At 30.7% G+C, this 25,514-nt stretch overlaps 1 protein-coding gene across 2 annotated transcripts in view; it reads right to left on the reverse strand.

Moving 5' to 3' along the window:
* Positions 1–25,514, reverse strand: part of TBCK (TBC1 domain containing kinase) — a 159,761-nt gene that overhangs the window by 81,107 nt on the left and 53,140 nt on the right. For both annotated transcript variants that reach the window (XM_006918893.3, XM_015595020.2), the window contains exons 13-20: positions 20,377–20,426; positions 20,067–20,196; positions 18,948–19,046; positions 16,902–16,964; positions 16,299–16,425; positions 15,059–15,109; positions 13,645–13,728; positions 11,054–11,139 (exon numbers count right to left, since the gene is read on the reverse strand). In XM_006918893.3, coding sequence (XP_006918955.1) covers positions 11,054–11,139; positions 13,645–13,728; positions 15,059–15,109; positions 16,299–16,425; positions 16,902–16,964; positions 18,948–19,046; positions 20,067–20,196; positions 20,377–20,426 — 690 coding nt within the window. The remainder of the gene's footprint in view (positions 1–11,053; positions 11,140–13,644; positions 13,729–15,058; positions 15,110–16,298; positions 16,426–16,901; positions 16,965–18,947; positions 19,047–20,066; positions 20,197–20,376; positions 20,427–25,514) is intronic.

Genomic DNA, 25,514 nt, shown 5'->3' on the forward strand with positions numbered 1-25,514 from the left:
TTTAAATAGAAAAAAAAAATTATGTTCTGATATTTTTGTGAACCAGTAATCCTGAAGCAAAGATTATTTGTTGTTAAAATAAAGCATCCAATATTACTGTATTCTTATATAAAAACTATTATGCTAGGTGCTATTGCAGATGCAGAGAACTATGAACACTTGATTCATACTGTGAAAACACAATTGAAATAAAGGAGTCTAGAACAGACTTCCTGGCACATTAATGACTATATTGACTCAATACCATCTATACTTTCCCAGGGTCAAGTTTATAGAACTAGACCTTCCAGGATATATGTTTCCTATTTTCTGACACTCAGAAATTTTCATATATGTCTAAATCACCTGGCATTCTACAGATTACTAATCATAGATCTCCCAATGATGATGTAAGTTTTTGCCTTCTTTATACTCTGGTGATATGTTTGGTTTGAGACCTGAAACTTGGATCTAAGTCTTTCCTTATCTAACGTGTGCTCATATTATATCATTGCCATTTTTTATAAAACATTTTTATTTATTTCAACTTATCTGAGGTTCACAAGAGTCCTGTGAGCAGTCAAGGTAGGTACTATTTATTTTTCCTAATTTATTCATGAGCCACCTGAGGCTCAAAGTAGGTCACTATGTCCAAGGTCACAGGTATATAAGTTATAAAGTGGGCACTAGAATCCAGAACTTCTCACTGCTACTCTATTGTTCTTTACACAATGTAAGGATGGCAGAGAAGACGGAAATGAGTTATATTTTTCTATATTACCTGTTAATATTACACTATATACTCTACACTGTGGGTAAATTACCTCAAACACATACTTATTGTGAACACACTCAAAAAGCTTGCTTTGTAATTTTAGTCTTGGATCATTCCAGAGGAGCACTGTTATAGAACTTCCTATGATGAAGAAAATGTAAAAAAAAAAAAAAAAAAGGACAAAGAAAAAGAAAAAAGGAAAAAATAAAAAGGAAACCATTTAAAAAATCCTCAAATCCTAACACCCCCAAATTATATGCGATAAACATTACTCTTGATATATTTCTGTGCATATAAAGCTAAAATTTTAGATAAATAAAATTTGTAGAAAACATGGATTATATTACACTTGCTATTTTTTAGAAGTACTAAATAAACTTAAGAAAAAACAAAAATAAGTAAAACAAATTTCTGTTATTTTATCATAAGATATATCAGTTTCTGAAGGTTAGTTAAAGTCGAACTACATTTTCGAGCATATTATCTATTAATTACCTGTTTTGAAAGATGAAAAAATTAGTACTTTATACTTTCTATCCCTTCTCTGATTTCTAATACCTCAATTTTTATGTACTACTTTTACATCATTAAGGTTTATAACATTTACATTCTATGCTGTAACATAATTAGCACAGTTGTTTAGTATTAGCCCTATATTTAAATGGATTTAATGATCTACCTTGTCCTTTTAACCTGTTCCTTGAGTTTAGTTTTACTCAACATCTTCTTGCTTGAATTTCATCATCTATTTTTATTTTTATATTCTTTAAAATAAGCTACTAGGGGTTGTATTCCCTAAACTCTTGCATGTTTTAGAATGCCTATCTGCTACATTTATGTTTGAAGGACAACTTGGCTATTATGCATTCTTCAGTCAACTTTCTCTTAAAAATTTATACACCGTTCTCTATGAATGTTGCTGTGAAATCTTACCTGAAATCCTCTTTGCAATTATTTAAGTATATTTATCCTTTTCCATTTTATTCTGTATGATATCCTCAAAACTATTCACTATGTCATTGACTGGGTTTATACTTTTATTCTGGTTTTTCTGTTTTAATGGGACTATTAATATATTTTAAAATTTCTTTGGGCTTTATCAGTTTACTTTTCATCTCCTTTTGTTGACTTGAAATCCATTTTTTGAACTCTTTTTATTTTCTTTGGTGAGCTCATTTTTCAAAGTAAGATCATGTCTGTTATCTCTATGAGATAACAGAATACTGTTTTTTCTGTTTTTGTAAGTGGTTATTTTATTTGTTTCCCTTTCTCTCTCTCTCTTCTTCATTATTTATTTTCAAATGAGTCCACCTTTCTGTTAAAAAATAAATGTTAGTGTGCTAGAGGGACAGAAGTTGGGGAGGGCAGTTTACAATACCCATTCAACACTGTTGCCTATACTGTATCTCGTTAACCTGCAGGGTATAGAGAATTCACTTTTAGATTTTGAGATTCTTTTTTGAGCAGTTCTAACTATTTGTGAGGATTGATATTTCAGTATTTTTAAAGTAGAACAAAAAATAAAGAGAAAATTTACCTATTCTTTTGAGGAAAATATTAAAATTCATTCTATAATTACCATATAGCTCTATGGGATCTTTGTCTAACTCTAATACATTATTGAAATCTTGGTGATCTTATATTTCTTATATCATGAAATATTTTATTCTTTTATCAAAGTAAAAATTATTCATCATTATTCATCAGCTATTCCCAACTATGCTAAAAAAGACTAAAGTAATAAAAAAAATACCCAGAATGATGGAATTGCATAAAAGGATGGTATGGTATTAAAATAAATCATCACTATTATACAATCTTTCATTTTCCATATTGTGTATTACACTGTCTTTCAAGAAGATATAAAAATGTATGGAGATACCATCGTTACTGTAAAGTTTTTAATGAACACAGGAGAGAATTCAGAATTTTTCATTTTCCACCATTACTAGCAAAGAAAAGAAAACTGACAGAGGATAATATGTCACAATTATTAGGCCAACCAGAAGATTAGTAGTTGTATTCTAGACTCCAGTAAACTAGTAATACTGGTCATATAAGTGAAATTTCAAAGTGTGAGTGCTCTGGTGATGAAATCTTAGATGAACTGCTTTAAATACAAGAACACAATAAGTTAGCCATTCATTGGGAAAGACTTCATCACATAATATTTTGCAACATCATCCTGGACCATCCTATTTCTAAAAAGATGTGTGAGAATAACCGTTAAATGATATTTCTGCAATAATATTTGATATGATTTAAGTGGACAAATAGAAAAGGTAGATGTGTTTACAACATGACTGGAAGAAAACAGATGATTAGAAAGAAAAATAAAACTTTAGATTTATCATTCTAATTTGTGCTCATAAATCTAAAAATGAAAATATTTTATAATTATGGGACAAAAAAAGATAGCTGTTTTTCAAAAAAGTTATGAACTCTGTCAATGTTTTGTCTTCATAATTGTATTTTGACCATGCAAGCATTAGAGAATCAGAAATAAGCCAGAATCTATTAGAGATGTATTTAAAATCTGGAATAAATCTTTACAAGATGAATATACTCCATCCAGGTTCACGCATGACAGATGAGCAGTAAGTTCAAAGGTTATTACACATTTCATATATATATATTTTCCAAAAGAGGAATACACAGAAAATTTGGGCATTGCTATATTTAAATTTTTACTAAAATTTTTAATAAAGTTATTTTGTACTATGCCTTTTTCCTATTTCTACAAATTATTCAAAAAATGACTTAAACATATAAAAATAATTAAAAAGATCCATTGGCCCAGATGGCAAATGGTTAATTTTCTTTTCCTTGTATAGCAAAGATTACATTAGTTACATCTTCTGCAAATAATGATTTCCCTAAAAGAAAAAGAAAGGAATCAAATAAAAAACAAATTAACTGCAAAAACATATCTATTTTATTCTTACTTGACGTACAATATTGAACTGGAAAACTATAAAGTAGAAATTAATAATAAAATCATTTGGACGATTCGATGGTTCTGTGATCCACACTATCATTTTTGGGAAGCATTAGCTATATTTCCAGAGTATCTTTCAATTATCTCATTGAGTATAAAAATTTTTTTTCAAGGAAAATTAAATTCGATTTACTTTGCAAAAAAGACTGTAAAACATGCCACGCAGCGCTTTTTGGGAGATATAAAAGTACCTTAAAAACAAACAAATAAAAAAAAGTTAAAATTCAAAATGACAAGTAGCAATCTCACTAATTCAGACAAATAAGAAAGTTTTGTTATTAGTTTTTATTGTTATCATATCTCCTCTGGCAAAGTATTCATTAACTGAGGCAGCAAAATAATATGTTCATTATAGCTTGTGATATAATGCTTGTTTAAATGTAAATTATATAAATATAACCAAAGAAATAGTGCAACATGATCAGACTCTAATAAATAAAATAACATCGATAACGGTTAACCCCTTAACACTTACTGTGTACCTGAACTGTGTAGAAAAGATTATATGTATCATCTCATCTAATCATCATAATAATCCTATGAGGGAAAATTTATTATAATTAACATTAACAATAAGAGGACTGTGAATAAGAGAAACTAACGTAAGTATTTAGCTAGTAAACTGAAGAGTCAGGATTAGAATCCTGGCACATTTGACACCAGCATATGAGTGCTTAGTCTCTACACTTGCTTTCTCAAATCGTGGTCACAGATCTCTGGAGATCCTCAAGACCCTTCAGAGGTCCATGAATTCAAAGCTATTTTTGTAACAATACTAAGATTTTTTTTGCTCTTTATTACTAAATAAACATTTGTGCTAATGGTGCAAAACCATTGGTGGATAAAACTGCTGCCACCTTATCATAAATCAAGATAGTGGCACTAAAGTCATATCCTTATAAAGTAAAAATTATTTCGTTAACATATTTTTAATGTTTCATGAAACAAAATGGGAAGTATGCATAAAGCACTTGTGCTGTGTACAGAAGTACAATGGTTATCTTGAGAAAAAGTGCTTGGACAATCATTTGACCTGTAAGTCAATATAGGTGCTTTTTTCAAGAAATAGCATTTTTTACTTGAAAGAATGACATATAAACAATGATTTTTTTTTCAAGCTTGAATATTTACCAGACATTTCTTAAAATATGAATGACTTGAGCCTGTCACTTCAAGAAAAATTTCTAGCTTGTCAGATGAAAATTGGAAGTTTGGAAAAGCATATCTGCCATTCTAAGCTTGGCAGCTTCCCAATACTTAAAGACTTTTTGGATGACATCAGTAGTGATATTAATGAACGTGATTTTTTTTGTTGTATAATGACATGTTTCATAGTTTAAAGATATGCATAATTCAGTGAACCGATTATTTACCAAATGACCAATGCATAGCATTACAGATGTTGCATGGGTGAAAGAGCCATTCAAAGTGCAAGATAAACCAATGGATTTGAATGTAATGGTATGAAAATTGCATTGATATGACTTTAGATTCTACAATGCAAATAAGCTCTAAGAAATTACCACTGTCTGAAAAGGCCCTATGAAACTACATGTCTGAATAAGGCCAGATTTTCTTTATACACTTTAACCAAAACAATATATCACAACAAATTGAATTCAGAAACAGATATGAGAACCCAGCTTTCTTCTATTTAAGCATAGATTGCAAAAATATAATACAATATCACTTTTCCATTTTTTTGTTTTGTTTTGGAAAACAATTATTTTTCAGAAAAACGTTATTTTTGGTTAGCAATGGTTTTGTTATTGTCATTTTTAATAAACTAATACATAAATCTTTTTAAATGTCTCAGTAAATATTCAGATAAAACCCACATGAAAAAACACTCCCTGTGATCCTTGATAATTTTAAAAATGTAAAGGGGTCCTGAGATCAAAAAGTTTGAGAACCATTGTTATTCTTCCTTTCACATGACTCTCAACCAGTATAAGGATATATTAAGTTGGAAACAGTGTGGGGATTCAAGTGAGGATTTACTAAATCAGAAAACTTGCTGAATATTTAATTTGTATGTATGTGTTCTTAGAAAGAAGTTACCAATATACTACTTTATCATCTCCATGGAATCAATAGGCCTTTGTTTTCTAAGATATGAGCCCTTTCTGAAAGGTAATTAAGCTCCATAAGAAAGAGAGCTCAATAAGCCTTATGTATTCAAGGGCCTTCGAGAATCCAAGTTCAATAGAATGGAGTTAGGACTAATGTCAGGGACATCATAGCAGTAGCCAAACAAAAGGACATTCCAGCACATCACAGATATACTAGGACAGGTTAGTGGAGATTCTTGTTATGGAAGATTATAAATAAGGTTTATTTCCTTATTTATCCTGTAACATCTTGATAAAATCTAAAAACCTCATTGTCAGTAGTCTCCTCTTTAGATTAAAATCTAAAATTTCTTCATGTAACAATAACATGAAGGCCAGTAATGAAAGAACAACTGAACAAATGAATAAAGAAAACAAATAAATATATAAATATTTCTGAGCAATCCTTTCACATTTTCTGTTAGTACAAACTCAGCTGAATATAAATTTTGAAAATGATAGTGATCAGCTTTTAAGGAAGGAGAAAATCAGTAGTAGTACAGGCATCTATTAAAATTGCAGTTAAATGACAATGATTTTGCCAGTGTACTTGCTTATCACTGAATTTGTAAGCTTTATCTTTAGCAGCGACAGTAGGTTCAAAAAGCACATAGAGAACTAAGATACAGTATCATTTCTCTTTACAATTTTTTATAATTTGCAAGTTTAATGCTATTCATAGCACTTCAGGAAAACAGTTTCTTTAAGAATAAAGAAGCATACTTTCCTGTTCTCAACTCAAAGGCCTGGTATATTTTCAGAAGCAGAAACATATACCAAGACAAAAATGATAAAAATCACTGTGGCCTCAATTTTGCCAAATACACATTACTCGCACTATTTGTATGTAAATCATATAACTACCATGACATATATAATCTAAGTATCACATCAGTGCACAATATTCCTAACTATTCAAGTTTTAGCAGTGTTCAGTATTCAGAATTCTGTGACCAAAGCAAATGGAAAGGAGCCAGAAATCACAATCTTTCCTGCAACGGGAGTCTGCTTTCAATGATGGGAGACTAAAGAGGGCTTACTTTGATAGGATTAGTTATTGAGCAGGAAACTCAGTTTGGGATCTTATTACCAAAGTGCCCACCTTTCCCCTTGAGGAATCATCACTTGTATTGTCAGAGACATAGAAAGTGCTCTAAAAAATTAAAGGTAGAACAATGAAGACAATAATTCAAGAAGAGAAAAGAGAAACACTGCACAAACTAATGAGATGTGACTAAAAATAAGTGATTATAGAGTAAGAAAAATGTTAGGAAAATTCTCCACTTCATCACACCCCTTCATACTACTATTTGTCAACAACCTCTACATTAAAAACATGAAATCTGTTTTCAAAGTTATATTCAAAAATAGTTTCAACATTTTCATATTGTCCACAGACTTAAGAAACAGGCCAACAAAATAATAAAACAAATAAACATAAAAAAAACAGGATAAAAGACTTCAAGAAACAATCTTCCTATTAACAATTTAATTTTCTTTTTTAAATACTTTTTGTCCATTCCCTGTGACAAGAGACAGTGGTAGAACCATTCTCCAGAGTGTAATTGGAAATATATGCAGAGTCATTTTTCAGAAATACATGTAAGCATTTCATTGTTACAATCATTTGGGGGTTACTGCAGGTAATCAGTGACGGGGGTACAGGGATGCTCAGTATTTGTTATGAACTGAACATTCTTATCCCACAAGCAATTGTCCTTCATTCTGCATGACTTATGAATGTCTCTTAAGACTAATCACACTATGTATAAGAATAACAATACTTTCATAGTAATACTGGTATTGAGGAGTTTTTATAAGGAGTTACTCAAAAATGCCACAGTAATTATAGGAGGGGGTCATAAAGGGAAGCATAAATAGGATAAATATATTCTGCCAAAATTATTGAATTAACTTACCCTGTGTAGCAGAATATTTAACAAATACCAATGAACTCTCTACCCAGAGTTAACATCTTGCCATGACTGCTTCAAAAAATTTAAAATCAAAATAATATTATTAATAGAATGGAAGACTCCTTTGTAGAACTTCTCAATTCAAATTCTCTTTTTAAACTTTATGTTCCACTTTCTATAACTTTTATAAGAATTCCTTTCAATATGGAAATTATAAATATGACATTCCAAATATAGATCTTCTAGTCAATCTAGAGTTTATTTTTATGTATGATGTGGGGTTGAGCTTTGATTCTCATCTCTTCTCCATATAGTTACCTAATAATATCAGGGCTATTTATTCAATAATCTTTCCTTTTCTAATTGATTTATAAGGCCATCTCTGTCACATACTAAATTCCATACATGAGGAGATCTGGTTTGTGCTTTCTTTTCTGTTTTACTGGTTTATGTTAATATCACTGTATCAATTTTCTTTTGGTTAATATTTGCCTGATATATGTTTATCTCCTTTTTGGCAAATATTTTTACATTTTTATGTTTATGTTTATCTTTTATAAATAGATATATAGATGGATTTTTAAAAATATCTGAAAATTTCCTTTATCAGGCAATCTAATTAGCTTATGTTCTTTCTATGTTCTTTGTTTTCACACAATTGGTTGGCTTTTCTTTGTTCCACATATACCCCTTTAATTGATTTAAAACTTATACATTCTCTTTCTATTCTTTTAGTGATTACCATTAAAATTTTAATATGCATTCTTGTACTTCTGTATTATTTTGTGAACAGAGGCAGTGACCGCTCTTTGTCCTGGATTATCTTTTCAAATATGATTGTATAAAAATAACCTTGGAAAACAGAAATAGAATCTCCCTTTGCAGCAAAGGACAGATTTTCCTATAGCCTTGGAAGAAAAAGATAGTTTTTTTCTATCTTCAGAGCAAAGAATGGGTATGCTTACTGTTAATTTTTCAAAAATTCAAATTCCCTAAATTCAGGATTTCTCTCCTATAACGTAATACACTGCATAGGTAGGTATCATCTGAACACTTTACTGTATCTCAGTGGGATTTGGGGGCAATGAGAACCAACAGAAAATGCTTATGTTCATGCTGCTTGCTATGCTGTGAGTGATAAAGTTCTTCGTCTCTGATCCCAGGAGTCTTGTGTATTCTGCCAGTACCCATGAAACAGTAACTGGCTTAGTTATAGATTTAAATAAGGTAAAATCAAGTCCCAAATCTGAAAGGATCCCTGACTTGATGTCTAATTATAATAAGCATATTTATTTTACCCTCAAACGATGAAAAAAACATTAGAAAACTTTTTTACGCTGAAGTCTTACCAACTCTTAAACCTTTCATACCATTGTCATCTAGAATTTTATTTGCATCTTGTTAGCTTTTTCCAAATTAATTTTACATATAAACATTTAATAGTCATTGTTTGATTAGATTTACAGACTTGTGAGGATTAGATGAAAGGTGTTTAAAGACAGTGGAGCGGCTTTTGGCGCACAGTAAACAATAGATGTTCAATTATGCTTTTACAATGTTTTCTGCTCACCATTGCTTCTTGCACCATTCAGAATTCGATTTTTCTGAATAACTAAAGCAAAGATAAATTACTTTTTCTTTTGTGATTCCTTTCTTAATATCATCTATATTCATGAATATGTCTAAGGATTTAACAGACTTTTATAATTCTGTATTTATTTTTTATCATAAATGGTACTTTTCTGTTCAGCATTGAGCACAATTAGATGCTTTCAAAAAAATTTCTGAATGCAATTATCTCTTCTTTTAGTCTGTTCTTAGTTATTAATATTTTTTCCCTCAAAAATCTAACACCATTACCGACTCGGTTGTCAGCACCTCTATAATTTCTTTAATTCCAGCCGTAAGATTTAATATAATATTGTCTTGTATTAGGCCTCACATTTATAATGTAAAACAAGAAAGTTGGGGCTATATAAAAATAAATACTTAATATAAAAATACATATACCGGTTAATTTTTTATAAAGTTTTTCATTTGTATCCATATTATAATTGGGCTTGTCCTTATTTTATATCTGTTTGTTTTATAATCTGTACATATTCTTTTTGGAGCATTCATTGAATAAACCATGCATTCAAATAAAAGGTGTTTCTCCATAACCCTAGAAACAAATGACAGTATATATGTTAAGGATAGTTACTTTAGGCCTGATGATCACATCACAGTAATGAATAATGATCTAGGAGTAAGTACACCTATGTTTTAGTCTCCATTCTCCCAGTGGAAGATGAACTAAACTAGGGGCAGAGGGTTGTCAAATGATATAAATTAAATTTTTAGTTCTGTAAATGATGTAAATTAAATTTTTAGTTTTCTTACCTTCTCAAACACTAAATTTCTTATTAATTAAACAACTGAAATTATCTGTTTCCATACACCTTACAGATTGGTTTGGAGAATCAAATGAAATAACATTTATGAAAGTATTTTTAACTTCAAAGCACTCTGTAAGTATTTATACTATAAGTACTACTCTTACAATTTAAATATATTAATGGAATATTAATATAAACATTTTTTTCACCCCAATCTTGACCATTTATATACTGGTCTCTGGAAATAAGCCTTAAGAGGAAAGGAATGATGAAGAAACAAAGATTAAGAAAGAATAAGGAGCTCTCTACCTCAAAAAGTATTTTTGAGGTTTACAAAAACATATGATACTATATTCCAACTTCCTCTTAAAAGAGGCTTGGTTCCATGTCACGTACCGCAGATGAGTATCAGGATAAGCCACACCCTGGGTAACCTTTGCAAGTCAACTCTGACTTTTAGCTTAATATGAACTACTGAGAAGTTAATGAAGTAAGCCAAAATCTGGCAAAGCTCCCAAGGTAACATATCAAGCAAAACACAAAAGAAGCTACTAAAGAATTCACTAAGTTCAAATTTCCTACTTCTTCAAAAAATAGGCCCAAATATCATAAAATCCAAGTGAAAATCCACAGCTTAGTTTAAAATAACACTACCACTAAGGGGTTTTTCAAAATAATTTGATAGTATAAAGTACGTTAAGGAAAATAAGACACTTCCCCTTAAAGGGAGAATATGGAAGGTAACCACACAGACTTTATAACAGAAGGCTATAATTAATAACAGAAACTTGTTAAACTATGGACTTCTGATAACAAAACTAAAAACAGAACTCTTTTGTACTGCCAATTTTTTCTTTATTTTTTACCTCATATTAATTGACACGCCAAGTACTTACATCTGGAATAAATCCAATCTCATTGAGATGATTGCTCAGCTCTGGATCATGGAATGCAATCATCTGAGAGAACACAGTCAGATACTCTGAAAAGACAATAAAGTTTAAGACAATCATTTTTACCGAGTACCTCAAATAAATATTAAATTCACATAAGTTAATATTTTGAATGAAATTTAACTTCATGAAAAAAACAAGTTTAATAGATAATTTCGTTTTGTTACCACTTTTAATCACTTACTGCTAATGATCAAATATATCAACAAATTATGATGCAACTTACTTTCTACCTTCAGAGCTATCAGTTCATTTCTCAAATCACAAATTACACACACGATGAACAATGTTTTCCTATTAAGTTCCATAAATACATTTTCTCTAGTGATATTAAATGTCTCACATTTATTTTATGATCAGACAGTATAACAGATAAATAAGGAAAAACACTTTATTAGCAGTAACAAATAGAATAATTATGCCTCAAATTTGTTTATATATACATATGTAGGCATTTGTTCCAGTTCTAATTTCTTACCATTCGGCATTTGATATATTAGGAATAAGAATTAACATCATGTTAATCAGAAAACAGGCATACAGTCAGTAATTACAGGGTTCAGGTGGACTACGAAACATATTTTCTTATTTTTTTCCATTCTTTCAATAATTTATTATTATTGCCGATTTACTCATCACATACTAAACAACATACTTGTAATAATCTACTCAAAGGCAAGTAACCATCATTTATTACATATTACAAAAATTAAAACATATTGTAAAAAGCTCAACTTTTTCTTTTTGAGATTGAAATAACAATAACTCAATGAAAACATTCTCTTAATAATTTCAACTCCTTTCTTTAATAAAGTTATAGATCTATTTTTCAAACCAATTATTTGGTGAAAATAAGCTCCAAATATGTCTGCCTTTTTGGTCAGTTTTTTAAATTCTTTTTTTTTTTTTTTAATATTTCAAGAAATAGTACAAAATCCTTGACAACCTGTTAGTACAAGTAGCTTTCCTCTATTTTCCTCAATTAAAACTTTGCTTCTAATGGCCACAATGTATTTTGTAATTATTTACCTATAAGCAACGTCATATATTTTACAAAGAGGAGCATCAAGATAAAAAAAACAAGGTGAGGTGGTACTGCATTCAATACCATGATAAAGCTAAATTCCATATCTAATGTGAATTTTTACCTATGGGTGCTGGATAAAGAATGGGTATTTGATTAATAATTTTTCATGATGTGATGTTTACTCTAATGCAACAAAAATCTTTCTATCTATTCATTGTCTCATATTTTCCTCTGAAACAAAAAAAGGTACAATTCATACCAGCTTCAAGTGTTATAGATTAAAGTGAAGATCTAGGACATAGCCCAAGGTCCCAGGAAACTTTGGGGTTTAACTTTAACTACTTTTTATCTCCTTCCAATTAGCAAAGATATGTTTACAGTCATAATTTATCTAGGAGCCAGAGGTATGTAAGATCAACAATCATAATTCAACTGCATGTTAATTTTAAAACAAAAAATCATATCTCAGGCAATTTTCCACATCTATCCTCCAGTTTACTAAGTATCATTCTTATTTAAGCCTGATAAAAGATAATTACTATGTGAGATTACATGACTAATTAAGGATCCACTGAGGAATCCTAGTCTGTCATGAAAACATTTTCCTCGTGTTCTGCCAAACATTCATGGCTGGGCTTAAATATGTGTTATAAATAATACACACAAATAAATATGTGTAAACATTTACATTATATGTAATTATATATCATATCATTTAATATATGTAAATATAAGCTATAAGAATAGCATAAGTTTTGGTTGCTCTGGGCAGGCTTTAGAATAATTTATAGTATGGCTTGTTATATTCAAAAAAATTCTTACTTTAAAGGGGGAGATAAGATAGAACCAATGAAATTGGCACTATGTCATATTTCATGGTCATTTCAAAAATGCATTTAAAAGGTCCCTTGAGTAAGTTAAAAAAAAAAAATTGAAATGCATATGCCCCTTGATTTGTAAACCAACTTGATAGAATTTAAGGGTAGCTAAAGAAAGAAAGGCCAGTAGTCAGAATAAAACAAAGGATTCCAGAAATATTATACTGACTCTTAAAATGTTCACAAAACACTCTAATTGTGATCTATAATATGGAAGATACATATCTAGAGACATAAAATAACCCCCCAAATAATATTTTCTGATAGGTGACCTATGTAAGGTTAAATGCTATTTAACAATAAAAAAAATCAAGGTATTTATGAAATTTCCTCTATCTACACTATAGACACATGGAGCTATGAACATGCCTGTAATTGTGAGAGACAAATAGCAGGACTTTCATTTTCTTAAACTAGCACATCTAAATTTATACTAGACTGAGATCAGATATTAGAAAAATACTATAATTCTTTGTGGACGTGGAGGAAAGACTAAATTTAATGATATCTTCATTGGTTTTAGTGAGGATGATCACCTGATATTGAGTCAAAATCATAAATTTGATTGAGTATTGGTTACTTGACATAAGTACTTTCCCTTGAAAAGACAAGAAAAGACATTTGCTTACCTTGTATTACATGTGAGTTGTCCTTCAAGAAGAAGTTATACAGGTATTTGGGAATAAAAGCAGACATACAAGCATAAGCCAAGGCTAAGAAAGAATAAGACAAAGACATATAACAAATTAGTTAATGGGAAAAATTATCAGTAGTCATTCAGTCACTTATTATACATTCTTGAATCTAATATTAAACAAAATTATTTTTAATAACTGAAAACACAAATTAGGGGTGAAAAGCCCCTCTGCTCTTTAAAACTAAACATTTTGGACAACACAAGATAACCAGCTACTAACTTTCTAATTTTAAACTACTACAGCAATCGTTATCCCACAATAATAATAACCTTTCTTATCTGAACTTTACAATTTTTTTATCTTTAAACTTGATCATTATTAATGAGCTATAGAAACCTCCAGATCCTTGATTTTTGTTGATGCAAACAAAAAAAGACTCAGAACTTCAATTTAGGAACACTAGTTTTAATTGCTCTTTCAAACACAGATTGTTTACTATTCTTGGATCAATATGTGTGATAATGGACCATACCTAACTAAACATAGCAAATTCTAGTCTAGATAAAGAGCAATGATATTATAGAACAGTGCATTTTTAAAGCAATTCAAATTGTGAAATTTTAGTTCCCTGGGATTATGTTATCTCTGCTCATTTCCATAAATCTATGCAAAATCTGACATAAAATAGATAGAATTTGAAAAAATGGAGACTGAGGCTTCCAGAGATTCATACTATATATAGTACTTTCTATATGTGATATTATTAGAGATTTGAGGCAGTTAAGTTTAACAAATATTTACGAAAAAATCTATAAAAAAGACACTGTAACAGAGGAATGGAAAACAAACAAAAAACAATCATTAAAAAAAGCTGCTAACCAAAGAAAGGGTTACTATGTTAGTATATAAATAACCAGTATACAAAATATATACAAATATACTCCTGAAATAGAAAGTGGTGGGTTTAGGAGGGAGAATAAGAAAAGTCTCCATTAAGGAGGTGTAGTTGAAATGACAGGCTTTGGAGATCCAAGACCAACAGCGATTTCTTTACACATTGTTTAGAAAGTATACATAGACTAAAACTAATTTCTAAAGAAGTCAAAATTTTTTCCAATGTTTCATATTAGAACACCAATAGGTCACCAATGCAGATAAAAGTATTGGAATAATCCATCATATTCTCCCTAAATCTCTAATCATTGCCTGGTCACAACTGAAATGCTCCAATAATAAAATAATTATTCACATCCTCTAAAATTAATCTAACAGATTTCACAGAAATTTACGGTATCTCCTAGAAAGAAAGCAAGAACCTTATGACAAAAACAAAAGCTTTTCATGCTTAAGTAAAATATTTTAGAATGATACGCATCGTGATTATTTAAATGATGAATAGGCTTACCTTCATTATTGAAATTTAAATATAGGAATGGAGCACAAAGTGAGTCAAGACCTGATAGGAGGGATTGTAGAAAAGAATTCGAATAAATAAAATTCAGTAGAATTGTAAATATATATTTTATCCAGTTTTCTGCTCCACCTCTACAAAGATTAAGCATTAAAAATACTACTCAACCAGAAATATATCACCTTATGCATTACTGCGGGGAGTAACTGATAGTGACTAGCACAAAGTACATGCCCAATACAAATCAGCTATTATTATTATCAACATTATTATGAGTTGAAGAGAGAAAATATACTACAAGGAAAATGTAAAATTGATAAGAGGCTTAAGACGTATTTCCATCTCTGACCCTGTGAATTCTTGTCAATCACTTAACACCTCCAGGAGTGTTTCCTCATCTGGGAGAAGGAGATTTGTCTTACATGTTTATTTGGTATCATGAAAAAAATCCTTTAAAAATTGTGAAGTGAAATACAAATATATGACATATTTCTTTTATTGATAATAATGCTGTCCATATGTTGTCATGTTCAAAGAATGTACATAAATCTATCCATAATTGTTAGGAAGATATAGAACTCCTTTAAAATGGACAGAGCTAGGAAAAATAACAGCTTCATTTTAAGTTTGGCCATTAATAGCTAATTAAAATATTTTTAAAAATACTGTTCATTTTAACAAATTTAAATATAGGACTGGGTGGAATGGGTTTCTCATTTATGAATTTATCAATGACCACAACAATAATAATGAGAAAGGTAAGAATCAGGGATATGAAACAATAAAAATATTTTTTAAAAAGATAAATAAGTAAATAGTTTAGGGTGCTATCCTATTCCCCAATTCTTAATAAATATGTTAAGTATAAATCACAAATCATTAAATAGTAAGAATATTAACTAGCCCCAACTTATTTATATATGAAATTATTTTATTACTTTCATAAGCACTGAAAAAGTGTACCCACAAAGATCACAATTGCACAAAATATTCTTTCTACTTTCCTAATTAACATGATGGCAAATTACATATCATACATTTAAGTGACATCTACTTGTTTAAAAAAGATGTTAAAAAAAAGTTCTCATATAACAAGTAGATCATAGCTTTCATATGGACTTTTCTGAAAGTCAAGGATGTTTTCATATTTTGTTCTAATTTTTAAAATTTGTAGTCATGCAACATGCTCCTAATACTTCAAAAAAAAATCTTAAAAATATGGAAGGAAAGTTACCTTGCCAATATACAAGATCAGGATGAGATACTACCCAGGCTTTTAATACACGCCTAAATTTTGCATGACCTTCTGGTGATGATAACAATTCATCATACTGATGACAACGAGGAATATCCACTTCAATCTGTAAAATAGCAAAACAATAAGGTGGAACTGTAATAGAGTGATCTCCAATAAACCACAAGGCAAGGAAATGGAGAGATTATATTATAAATTTCAGAATAGATCAACTACATAATTCTGGTGTTTTATATTAATACTCTGCAAACAATGGAGAGGTTGTATATTCGAATAAGAAGAACAGACCATTTCTTTTGAAAAAGTATGTATTATCATAGTTTCCAAAAAAAAACCTTTTACAACCTAGTCTAAATAAAGGGAAGATTTCCTCAGATAAAAAAGTATAATTAATAAGAAAAGATACTTGACCTAAACTCCTTTAAGGAACAGTACTAACTCACTAGCTTATGAATACATAAACTATGCATATGATAGTTGGTGAGTACTCATAATGAAAAGAAACAAAGTTCCTCCTGCCTTTCTAAAATTAAAAAATTCAGCCCAATTATCTTAGGTTGTTTAAGAAAATCTAAACCATACTTGTCTATCTGTAGGAATTGGAGTATCTTTATCGATTGCATCATACTTGGCATGAATAGCCCCCTGCAAAAAATAAGAGAGGATACTATTAATTCATTATATCCTTGAAAAATTATTAATTTAGACAAAACATACTTATTATAAACATCTATCTTCAAAACGTACTTATTATAAACATCTATCTTTGAAAATCTACCCAATTACTGATAGGCATATTAAAATCCAAAGTATACCTCTTAAAAAAATCCTCAACATTTTTAATAATCTGTGATGAAAATCTGTGATAATTTGCCATTTTGTTGAGGAACATTTGAATTATATACACCAAAAGAAAAATGCATTGGCTGAGTCATTTACCTAATGAGCATGCTTTGCAAAATCGCGTAGCCTCCATAACACAACACAGCCATATTGCTCTCTATTTATTGTTATCTCAAACAGTAAGTTTTATGAAGAAATTTTTAAAAATTGGGGTGGGGGGGAGGGCTGTCCCATAAGAAATTTTCCTGCTAAAGTTGATAATGAAAGCAAAAATAATATGGGACTATTTAAAGGTGTGGTAGGTAAGCACCAGGAAGCAAAAGTTTAAAAGAAATTAAAGAGTGAAATGTCATGTAGTTATGGAATCATTATGGGACTAAAGAAATCATTTACATTTTTCAGTTGTATCATTACTGAAGGAATAACTGAATAAACCACTTCAAATTTTAGTCATATTTAATAAGGCCAAGCATGGAACAATTATAACTCTGGTTTACTGCAATGGTATAGGAAGAGCCAGGAATTTGGGGTTTAAACTATGACATTACTTGCTGCATCAATTTTTCTGGTACATCTATAGAATGACAGATTTGGACAACCTAACCTCAGAAGTCTTTTTGAACTTAAGCATTATATGGTTCTACAATTCTAGCTATGCATACATACGTATGGTATGTATGACAGGCATTCTTCTAAAGCAATCACCCAAATTCAAAGAAGTTTGTAGATACTCATTGAAAGAATCAGAAATAAAGAAAATTATTTTAACAGGGAGTTGAAAAGGACTGAAAATAGTTGAGGGGATTCAGGAAAAAAAATGCATGATAAATATACATAAAAGATTGATAAGGGACCATACGAAGGCAAGATGACAAAGAAATTGACTGGAAATGAAAAAATCTCGCAAGGATTTGGCCCAATATCATGACGGCTGTCACCGGAGTTCTCTGTTAGTACTGCAAGTCACCCCAGTAATTTTGTGACACTTCTCCTTCCTCATTGCCACAGATTAGGTGTTGTAGAAGAAAAAGTAGCTATTTGTCTTAGCAGCATGGTTCTTGTGGGATAGATGTGCCAAACGACACTAAATTATGTTAACGATTTTGGACAAGGTTCAAACTGAAGTGGAAGATTTCTCCAAACTTAGACAGAACTACTTATAAATAGGCAATCCTTCTTCTAAAGAAACATACTTTATAGGCAGGATAATACACTTATAACTGATATATATGTTCTTAAAATATTTTGATTTGGAAAATAATCAAGATAATTTTGATGAAGCTCATTACATATTAAATAATATAAATCTAACAAGCCTTCAATTATATTTTCCTGTTCTAGTCTTTTCTATTCCTTCATTCCTTGCATTTAAAATTGCCAAATATTCTCCCCCCACCCCTTCTTTCTTCCACCCCTGACCTATGGATGTTGCCATTTTTTCCTTAAGAACTGGATCTATGAAGGTGGGGTGTCTCCTCTCACACGCTCACGGTGTGCACCCGGGGCCTGGCACACCCGGGGGGCCTTGCGCACCCGGGGCCTGGTCCATGCCTCCACCTGGGTAGCGAACCCAGGACCTTCTGCGTGTAAAGCAGACGTGCTAACCACTAAACTATGGAGCCAGCCTGCCTGCCACCAAAAAAAATTGCCAAATATTCTTAATGCTCATATTTTACTACATAATTTTCTAACTTGAAAAATATATATTTGGAAAGCACCTTCCTCTTCTTCCTTCTTCCTTAGCACTATTATGACCAACTTCTAACCTTCTCTTTTCTTTCTTACCTCAACTCCCAGAAGAGCAGCCCAGGTTAAACCTCTCATAAGTGGAGGAATGTCAACTCTTGCTTCTTTCCAGATTTGATTTTTTTTATATGGATAAGCCTACAGATGAAAGAAGATTTGAAAAATGTCTCAAATTATCAAGTAGACTTTTTAGCCTAGAAAATCCTGAATAAATACCACTGATGAAGTTGAAGGTGATCTTCAATAAATTTCTAAGTATCTTTAATTATTTTGGTGTTAGTAATACTTATAAGTTAGCAGTGAAATTGTTCCCTATATTCTGTAAATTTTGTATAATTGAACCAAAGAGAGGAGCTGATTCTACTGTTTTTAATCATTCCTCTCTATTTTGTGCACTGAGAAAATTATGAATGAGTCATGTGGAGAAAAATATTACCAGCTCATCTGGGTTAAATAATGTATATACAGCCCTTTGTAAAATATCTGGTGATATAGAACGTAGTCAATAAATATAAGTTATTATTATATGGCTACTTCTATATTCTTGCATATAAAATTGTCCTTTTGTAAATTTGTAATTTAGAGGTGAGTTCTACGAAAGAATTATTAGAAAAAAGGATATGGATACTGTTAAAGCTCTTGATATATACTTTCAAACTACTTTACACAATGTTTCAATTGATTTCCACTTATTCCAAAGAAATGAAAGTTTTAATCTTAATACACCTTTGCTCACTTTACTAATTTGGTAATCAAAAGAAAAAAAAAAAGCCTATTTAATTTTTTTTTTCACTCCCAGCGAGGATAAATATTTTGAATAGATTTACTGGCTCGTATTCCTATTATGTTCTTTATCCATTTCTCTGTTTCAATATTAGTGCTTTTTCTTGTTGATTTTTAAGTGTTTTTTAAATAGTAAGGATATTAATCTTTTGTCTAATATGATTTTGCATATATCCCTGCATCTTGCTTTTACATTTTAATTTTATATACTATGTAGTATGAACACATATGTATCATTTTTATAATTAAATATAAATCATAAAGATAGGTCTGAAGAATTAGTCTTCTCATGGTATCAAGATTCCTTAAGAATTACCAATGAAATAAAAAATTGTATATGGGCTCTTACAACACTTTACATTTTAGAATCCCTACCTTTAGCAGCCTGTCAAAGAGAATGATTCTATTTAGTTGGTACTCAGTGTCCCTCTCTCGGATGATTAAAGGGAGAGTGGCAGCTGCAGACAACTCATTATTGCTGTTTGAATGAGGTAAATTAGACTGGCTGTAAAAGAGAAACAAAGGCAGTAAAATTGACAAAAGGTATAAAATTAAAAAAAAAATCAAAATACCATATTCTGTGTTCTTTTTACAAAATACTTTTAAAGAAAATATTTAAGCTTCTTACCAATCTAACATGAACAGAAAAGTAAAATAAGTGTAAATGGAGACTATATATACTCACTCATCTTCAAGTAGTGGGTAAAATGCTTCTCCACCAACATCTTTTAATCTCTGTCAATTTAAAAAGAAAATATTTATGTATGAGGATTTCAGACAGACATGCTGATCTGTATTTAAAAGGAAAAAGAATATAAAAATTATGAATTTATAAAAGTACCAAGAGAAGTATAAAATACAATTTAAAATTAATCCCTATCATAAACATGCAAATATACTATGCCTCTAGTGATTAAGTTTATCTGTGAAGAATAGTTTTTTGTATTTTGATTTTTTTTTACCTGCAGGTGTCTCTTGAAGACGTTAGACACCTACTATAATATTTTCCAAACACAATTCAGAATTACTAAAATTAGTATAAAATTTAATAAATGAATAAAATAGGTTTAAATTATATGAACTGTTATTAAATGCATATTGCTTAACTTAAAGCTCAAGTTAGATTTATTTTATTTTGACATTAATACAAACTAAGACAAAAGTAAGGTGCTAATAAAAAGGACTCAAAAGAATTTCTCACATCATACTTTGAACATGTATAATTCAAATACCTAATAAATCAATTGATAAAAGTTCAATTCTCTTAATCACTTTTTTCACAAAGTCATTATATTAATATTGCTCCAATAAAAACATTATTGGTATTCCTCAAAAACATAAGAAGGCAGGCAGTAGTAAAGTAAAATCTTAGACACATCCTAAGCAGGGTAATTAAAGTTAATGCCACCTTGCCTGCTGATCTGCTCTTCAGTTCAACCTCCAACTTGAAGGCAAAGTATCTCTGTTCCTGTGGGGACTGACACAGCAGTTCAAGCTCTATCTGTAGCCAGCACTGATCTTCTATTGATTGGAGTTGTGCACTCCTCCATGGGAGCTAGTCCCAGAATTTTTAAAAGCTAAAGAAAAATTTTTTACCCAACACTGAGAATCTGGCAAACACTGGATTTATTATGCTTGGCTTCTCTCTGAAATTTCACATGCCATGTACTTATCCTATTTTGCCTTTAAACCTTTAGGTAGTTCTTTCTTGGATTAAAATTCTAAGTAGAAAAATAAGATTTCCCCAAGTTTCAGTGCATTATTTATATATATATACTTTTTTAAGTTTGAGTTTTACTGTCTTGAAAGTCATAAATATTAATTTTAAGTAACTTTTCTGTTTTTAATAATTAAAATTTTAACATATTAGTGGCAAAAAAGTAAAAAATACTTATACAAAAAATTATTAGGTAAAAATTATTTGGTTTCTATATTATCTTTAAAATCAGCAACGTTAACAATTTTTCTTAATATTCATAGAAAAAATATTTTAAATTTTAAAAGTGACAATGTAAGAAAATTGAGGAAGTTAAATCAAAGACTTCTATTCATTTAACTTGTATGCATATAATTTGGAATATATTTAAGTTAAAGAAAAAGTTAAGAGTAAAATTAAATCATGAAAACCACATATTTTAGATGTAGTTTATTGTTTGTTGCCTTGTATTCCTATTTATTTTGTCCACTATACACGTTCTTTCTCTTAAAAGAGATTATATAGAGATTATATTGTATTATGTAGTAATAATTATGTATTTTAATTTTCTGTTCCTATGACAGATTAGAGATCCTATCATATAACACATGAAATATCAAATGACAGGAAAAGTCTTAAAAAATAAGAAAAATACAGTGATATGAGACCCTACGCTGGGTTTAGAAAGGAGTTAAACTAGCACTAAAGTACACTGATAACTGTGGCTTAAGGTTTTAGGGTACAATGGGAAAAGTCTTGGACATCTGATTAACAGGTAGCCAGACAGGAAGAGACCATGGTAATCCAAGGAAAGGAAGAAATGTGTGTGTGTTGCAGAGAGGCTGGGGGAGGCTGCCAGCCTAGAGACAGACATTTTAGCTTTGGGTACAGATGGTTAAAATAAAAAGGCTAGGCGTTTTGGTTTCTAGTCCAACATTGAAACAGCTTAGAAGTCATCCTTCTTGCCCTAAAAACAAGAAAAAAACAAACAAACCAAAAATCAACACTTTTTACATCCATCGGAATTAGGGCAAAATGCTGTCTGATTTTAAAACTAGAGTAACAGGCAAATAAAGAGAATCACAGCTAAGCTGAAGCAGAAGCCTCTGCTGGAGCCTGGTAAGAACTACTAAAGGGCCAATAACTGCTGCAGACTTAGCAAAGACTAACTTGGGAGATAAAAATTGGAGGCCCAGCCATAGAGCAACCCATACTTTCTCTACAAGTACCAACAGGTTCTCAGGGTGAAAATCTAAGAAAAATCCTCTGTGTCCTTGACAAGGAGGAGCAAAGTAACCATTCTGAAACAGCCCCCAGAGAGTACTTTGTTCTCATCGATAAAGACCTGCTCTCAAGAAAAACTATTTTGCAGAGTCTAAATGACCAGGAAAAAGGGAAATACCCATCTCTAGCCCCCACAAGTCTTTGATGTATAGAAGAGATATACCTAATTTCAGCTCCCTCTAGCTGCCTTCCTGAAGAGGAGGTAGGGAGGGAACTGAGAAATACATGTGAAGGAGATAGGGAGGGAAAGGAGAAAGACATGTGAAGGTCACAGTCCAGAGACACAGGCTCACTAAAAGGCTGAGACTTAATTAAAAGATTAAGTTACACTTTCCCTCCTCTACATTATCTCCATATCAACAAGGCCCCTGTATAATAGCAGGGGATTATAGCTGAAAGAACTGCAAGCTTCAGACCCTATTTACAGACGTCTAGGGAAACCCAAAGACAACAGGGGAGGAAAAGAACAGGGACACTGAAGGAAAATTTAGCCTTTGACAAAAAAGCTACACAAATACTATACAACTAGATAAATGAAAAATCTTGCACTAAAAGTCTATTTATCAGTCCCTTTTACTGATACGTCATACCTGATTTCCAACAAAAAATTGCAAGGCATGCTAAAATGCAAAAGAAGATGCTCTAAAGAGATGAAGCAAACTTTAGAACCAGACTCAGATAAGGCAGAGATTTTAGAATTATCAGACTAGGAACATAAAATAGGTATGATTAATATGCAAAAGAGAAAAAGTAGACAACATGTAAGAACAGATGGGTATTATAAGCAGAGAGAGATGAGAATTCCAAGAAAGAATCAAAAAGAAATACCAGAAGTAAAAAAAAAAAAGTAATAAACATGAAGAATCTCTCTGATGGACTCATCAGTACATGAGATATACTAAGGAAAGAGTCAGTGAGTTTGAAGATATATCAATAGAAACTTTCCAAACTGAAATACGAAGAGGAAAAGGAATGAAAAAGACATAATAGAATATTCAAGAAGATGAAATACTCAAAAAAGATGTAACCTATGTGTAACAGGAATACCAGGAGAAGAGAGAAAGGAACAGAAAAAATATTTGAAGAAATACTTGAAGTAATAACAACAAAAATTTTCAAAATTAAACAGATACCAAGTGACAAAAATCCAGGGAGCTCAGAGAACACCAGGCAGGATAAATAATCAAACAAACAAACAAACAAAACCTCCAAACCTAGGCATATCATATTTAAACTGAAGAAAATCAAAGACAAAGAGAAAATCTCAAAAGAAGTAAGGGCTGGCAAAGCGGGGTGGTGGAGTGGACCTTACCTTAGATGAACAAGGGTACAAATTACATTGGACTGCTCTTCAGAAACCATGTAAGCGGGAAGAGAGTAGACTAAAGGTTTAAAGTATTGAAGGAAAAAAACAACCAAACTAGAATTCTGTATCCAGCAAAATTATCCTTCAACGGTGAGAAAATAAATTATTTGTTAGACAAACAAAAATGGAGGGAATTTGTTGCCAGTAGACCTAACTTGCGAGAAATGTTAAAAGTTCTTCATAGAGAAAGGAAAAACATGTAGATCAGAAACTTGAATCTACATAAAGAATGTTACAGAAAGAATAGATGAAAGACATATCTTTTATTTCTCTTATTCTTAATTGATATAAAAAATAAAAGTTTGTTCAAAATAATAGATCAATGTATTTGGCGAAAAGACTATGGATAAGTGAAATGACTGACAGCAATGTAATAAGGGATGAGAAAAAGGATAAGAGAATACACTGTTACAAAACACCTGCCCTGCATTACCTGGTAAGCAGTATAGTGTTATTTAAAAGTGAACTTATATTACTTGTGTATATTGTAATACGTATATTACAAATTTTAAGGCAACCAATAAAATTTTTTTAAAAGTATAATTGCTATGGTAAGAGAGGAGAATAGAATCATATAAAATGGTCAATTAAAACCAGAGAAGTCAGAAAAAGAAATGAAAGACACAGAGAGAAAGAAAGGATGGGGATGGAGAAAGAGAGAGAAAAAGAGAGGGAGGGAGGAGAAGAAAGAGAGAAAGTGAGAAGGAAAGAGAGAAGGGGAGAGAAGGAGAGAGACAGAGAGAGAGAAGGAGAGAAGGAGAGAGAGAGACAGAGAGACAGAGACAGAGACGGAGATAGAGACAGAGACAGAGACACGGACAGACAGACAGACAGACAACAAGGCGGGGAAGAAATACAGAACAGCTACACATATGGCAGATACCAATTCAACTATATCAATAATCGTTTTAAATGTGAATGGTCTAAATCTACCAAAAAAGACAGAAATTGTCAGTGTGAATAATAATAATAAAAAAAAGCCTCAACTTAATATTATCTGTAACAAATGCACTTTAAACATAAAGACATAGATTAAAGGCAAGGGGACAGAGAAAGACAAACCATGGTAATACTAAAAAAAAGAATGGAAATAGCTATGCTAATTTCAAACAAAACTGACTTGAGAGCAAGAAACATCATGTGCACACATATACACATCCTATTTACAAGAGCAACAATAAAATATTTTAGGAATTAATAAGATAACTGATATATAGATATTAAAAAGGAAATTGTGGTATAAAATAAAGTAGTATTTCTATATACCATGTTCAAGAAACAGATGTTAAAGATATCAATTCTCTACATTTAATCTATAAATTCAACACATTTCCAATCAAAATCCTGTAATTTTTTAATGAAACTTAATAAGATTACAAAAAGCATATAGAGCAAGATGTTAGAGAGCTCCTAGTCTATTTTAAGAAGAACAAATTAGAGATATTTCCTTTCTAAACACCAAGACCTCATATAAGAC

Source organism: Pteropus alecto, unplaced genomic scaffold (assembly GCF_000325575.1).
Source record: "Pteropus alecto unplaced genomic scaffold, ASM32557v1 scaffold5, whole genome shotgun sequence".
Classification (NCBI taxonomy): Eukaryota; Metazoa; Chordata; class Mammalia; order Chiroptera; family Pteropodidae; genus Pteropus; species Pteropus alecto.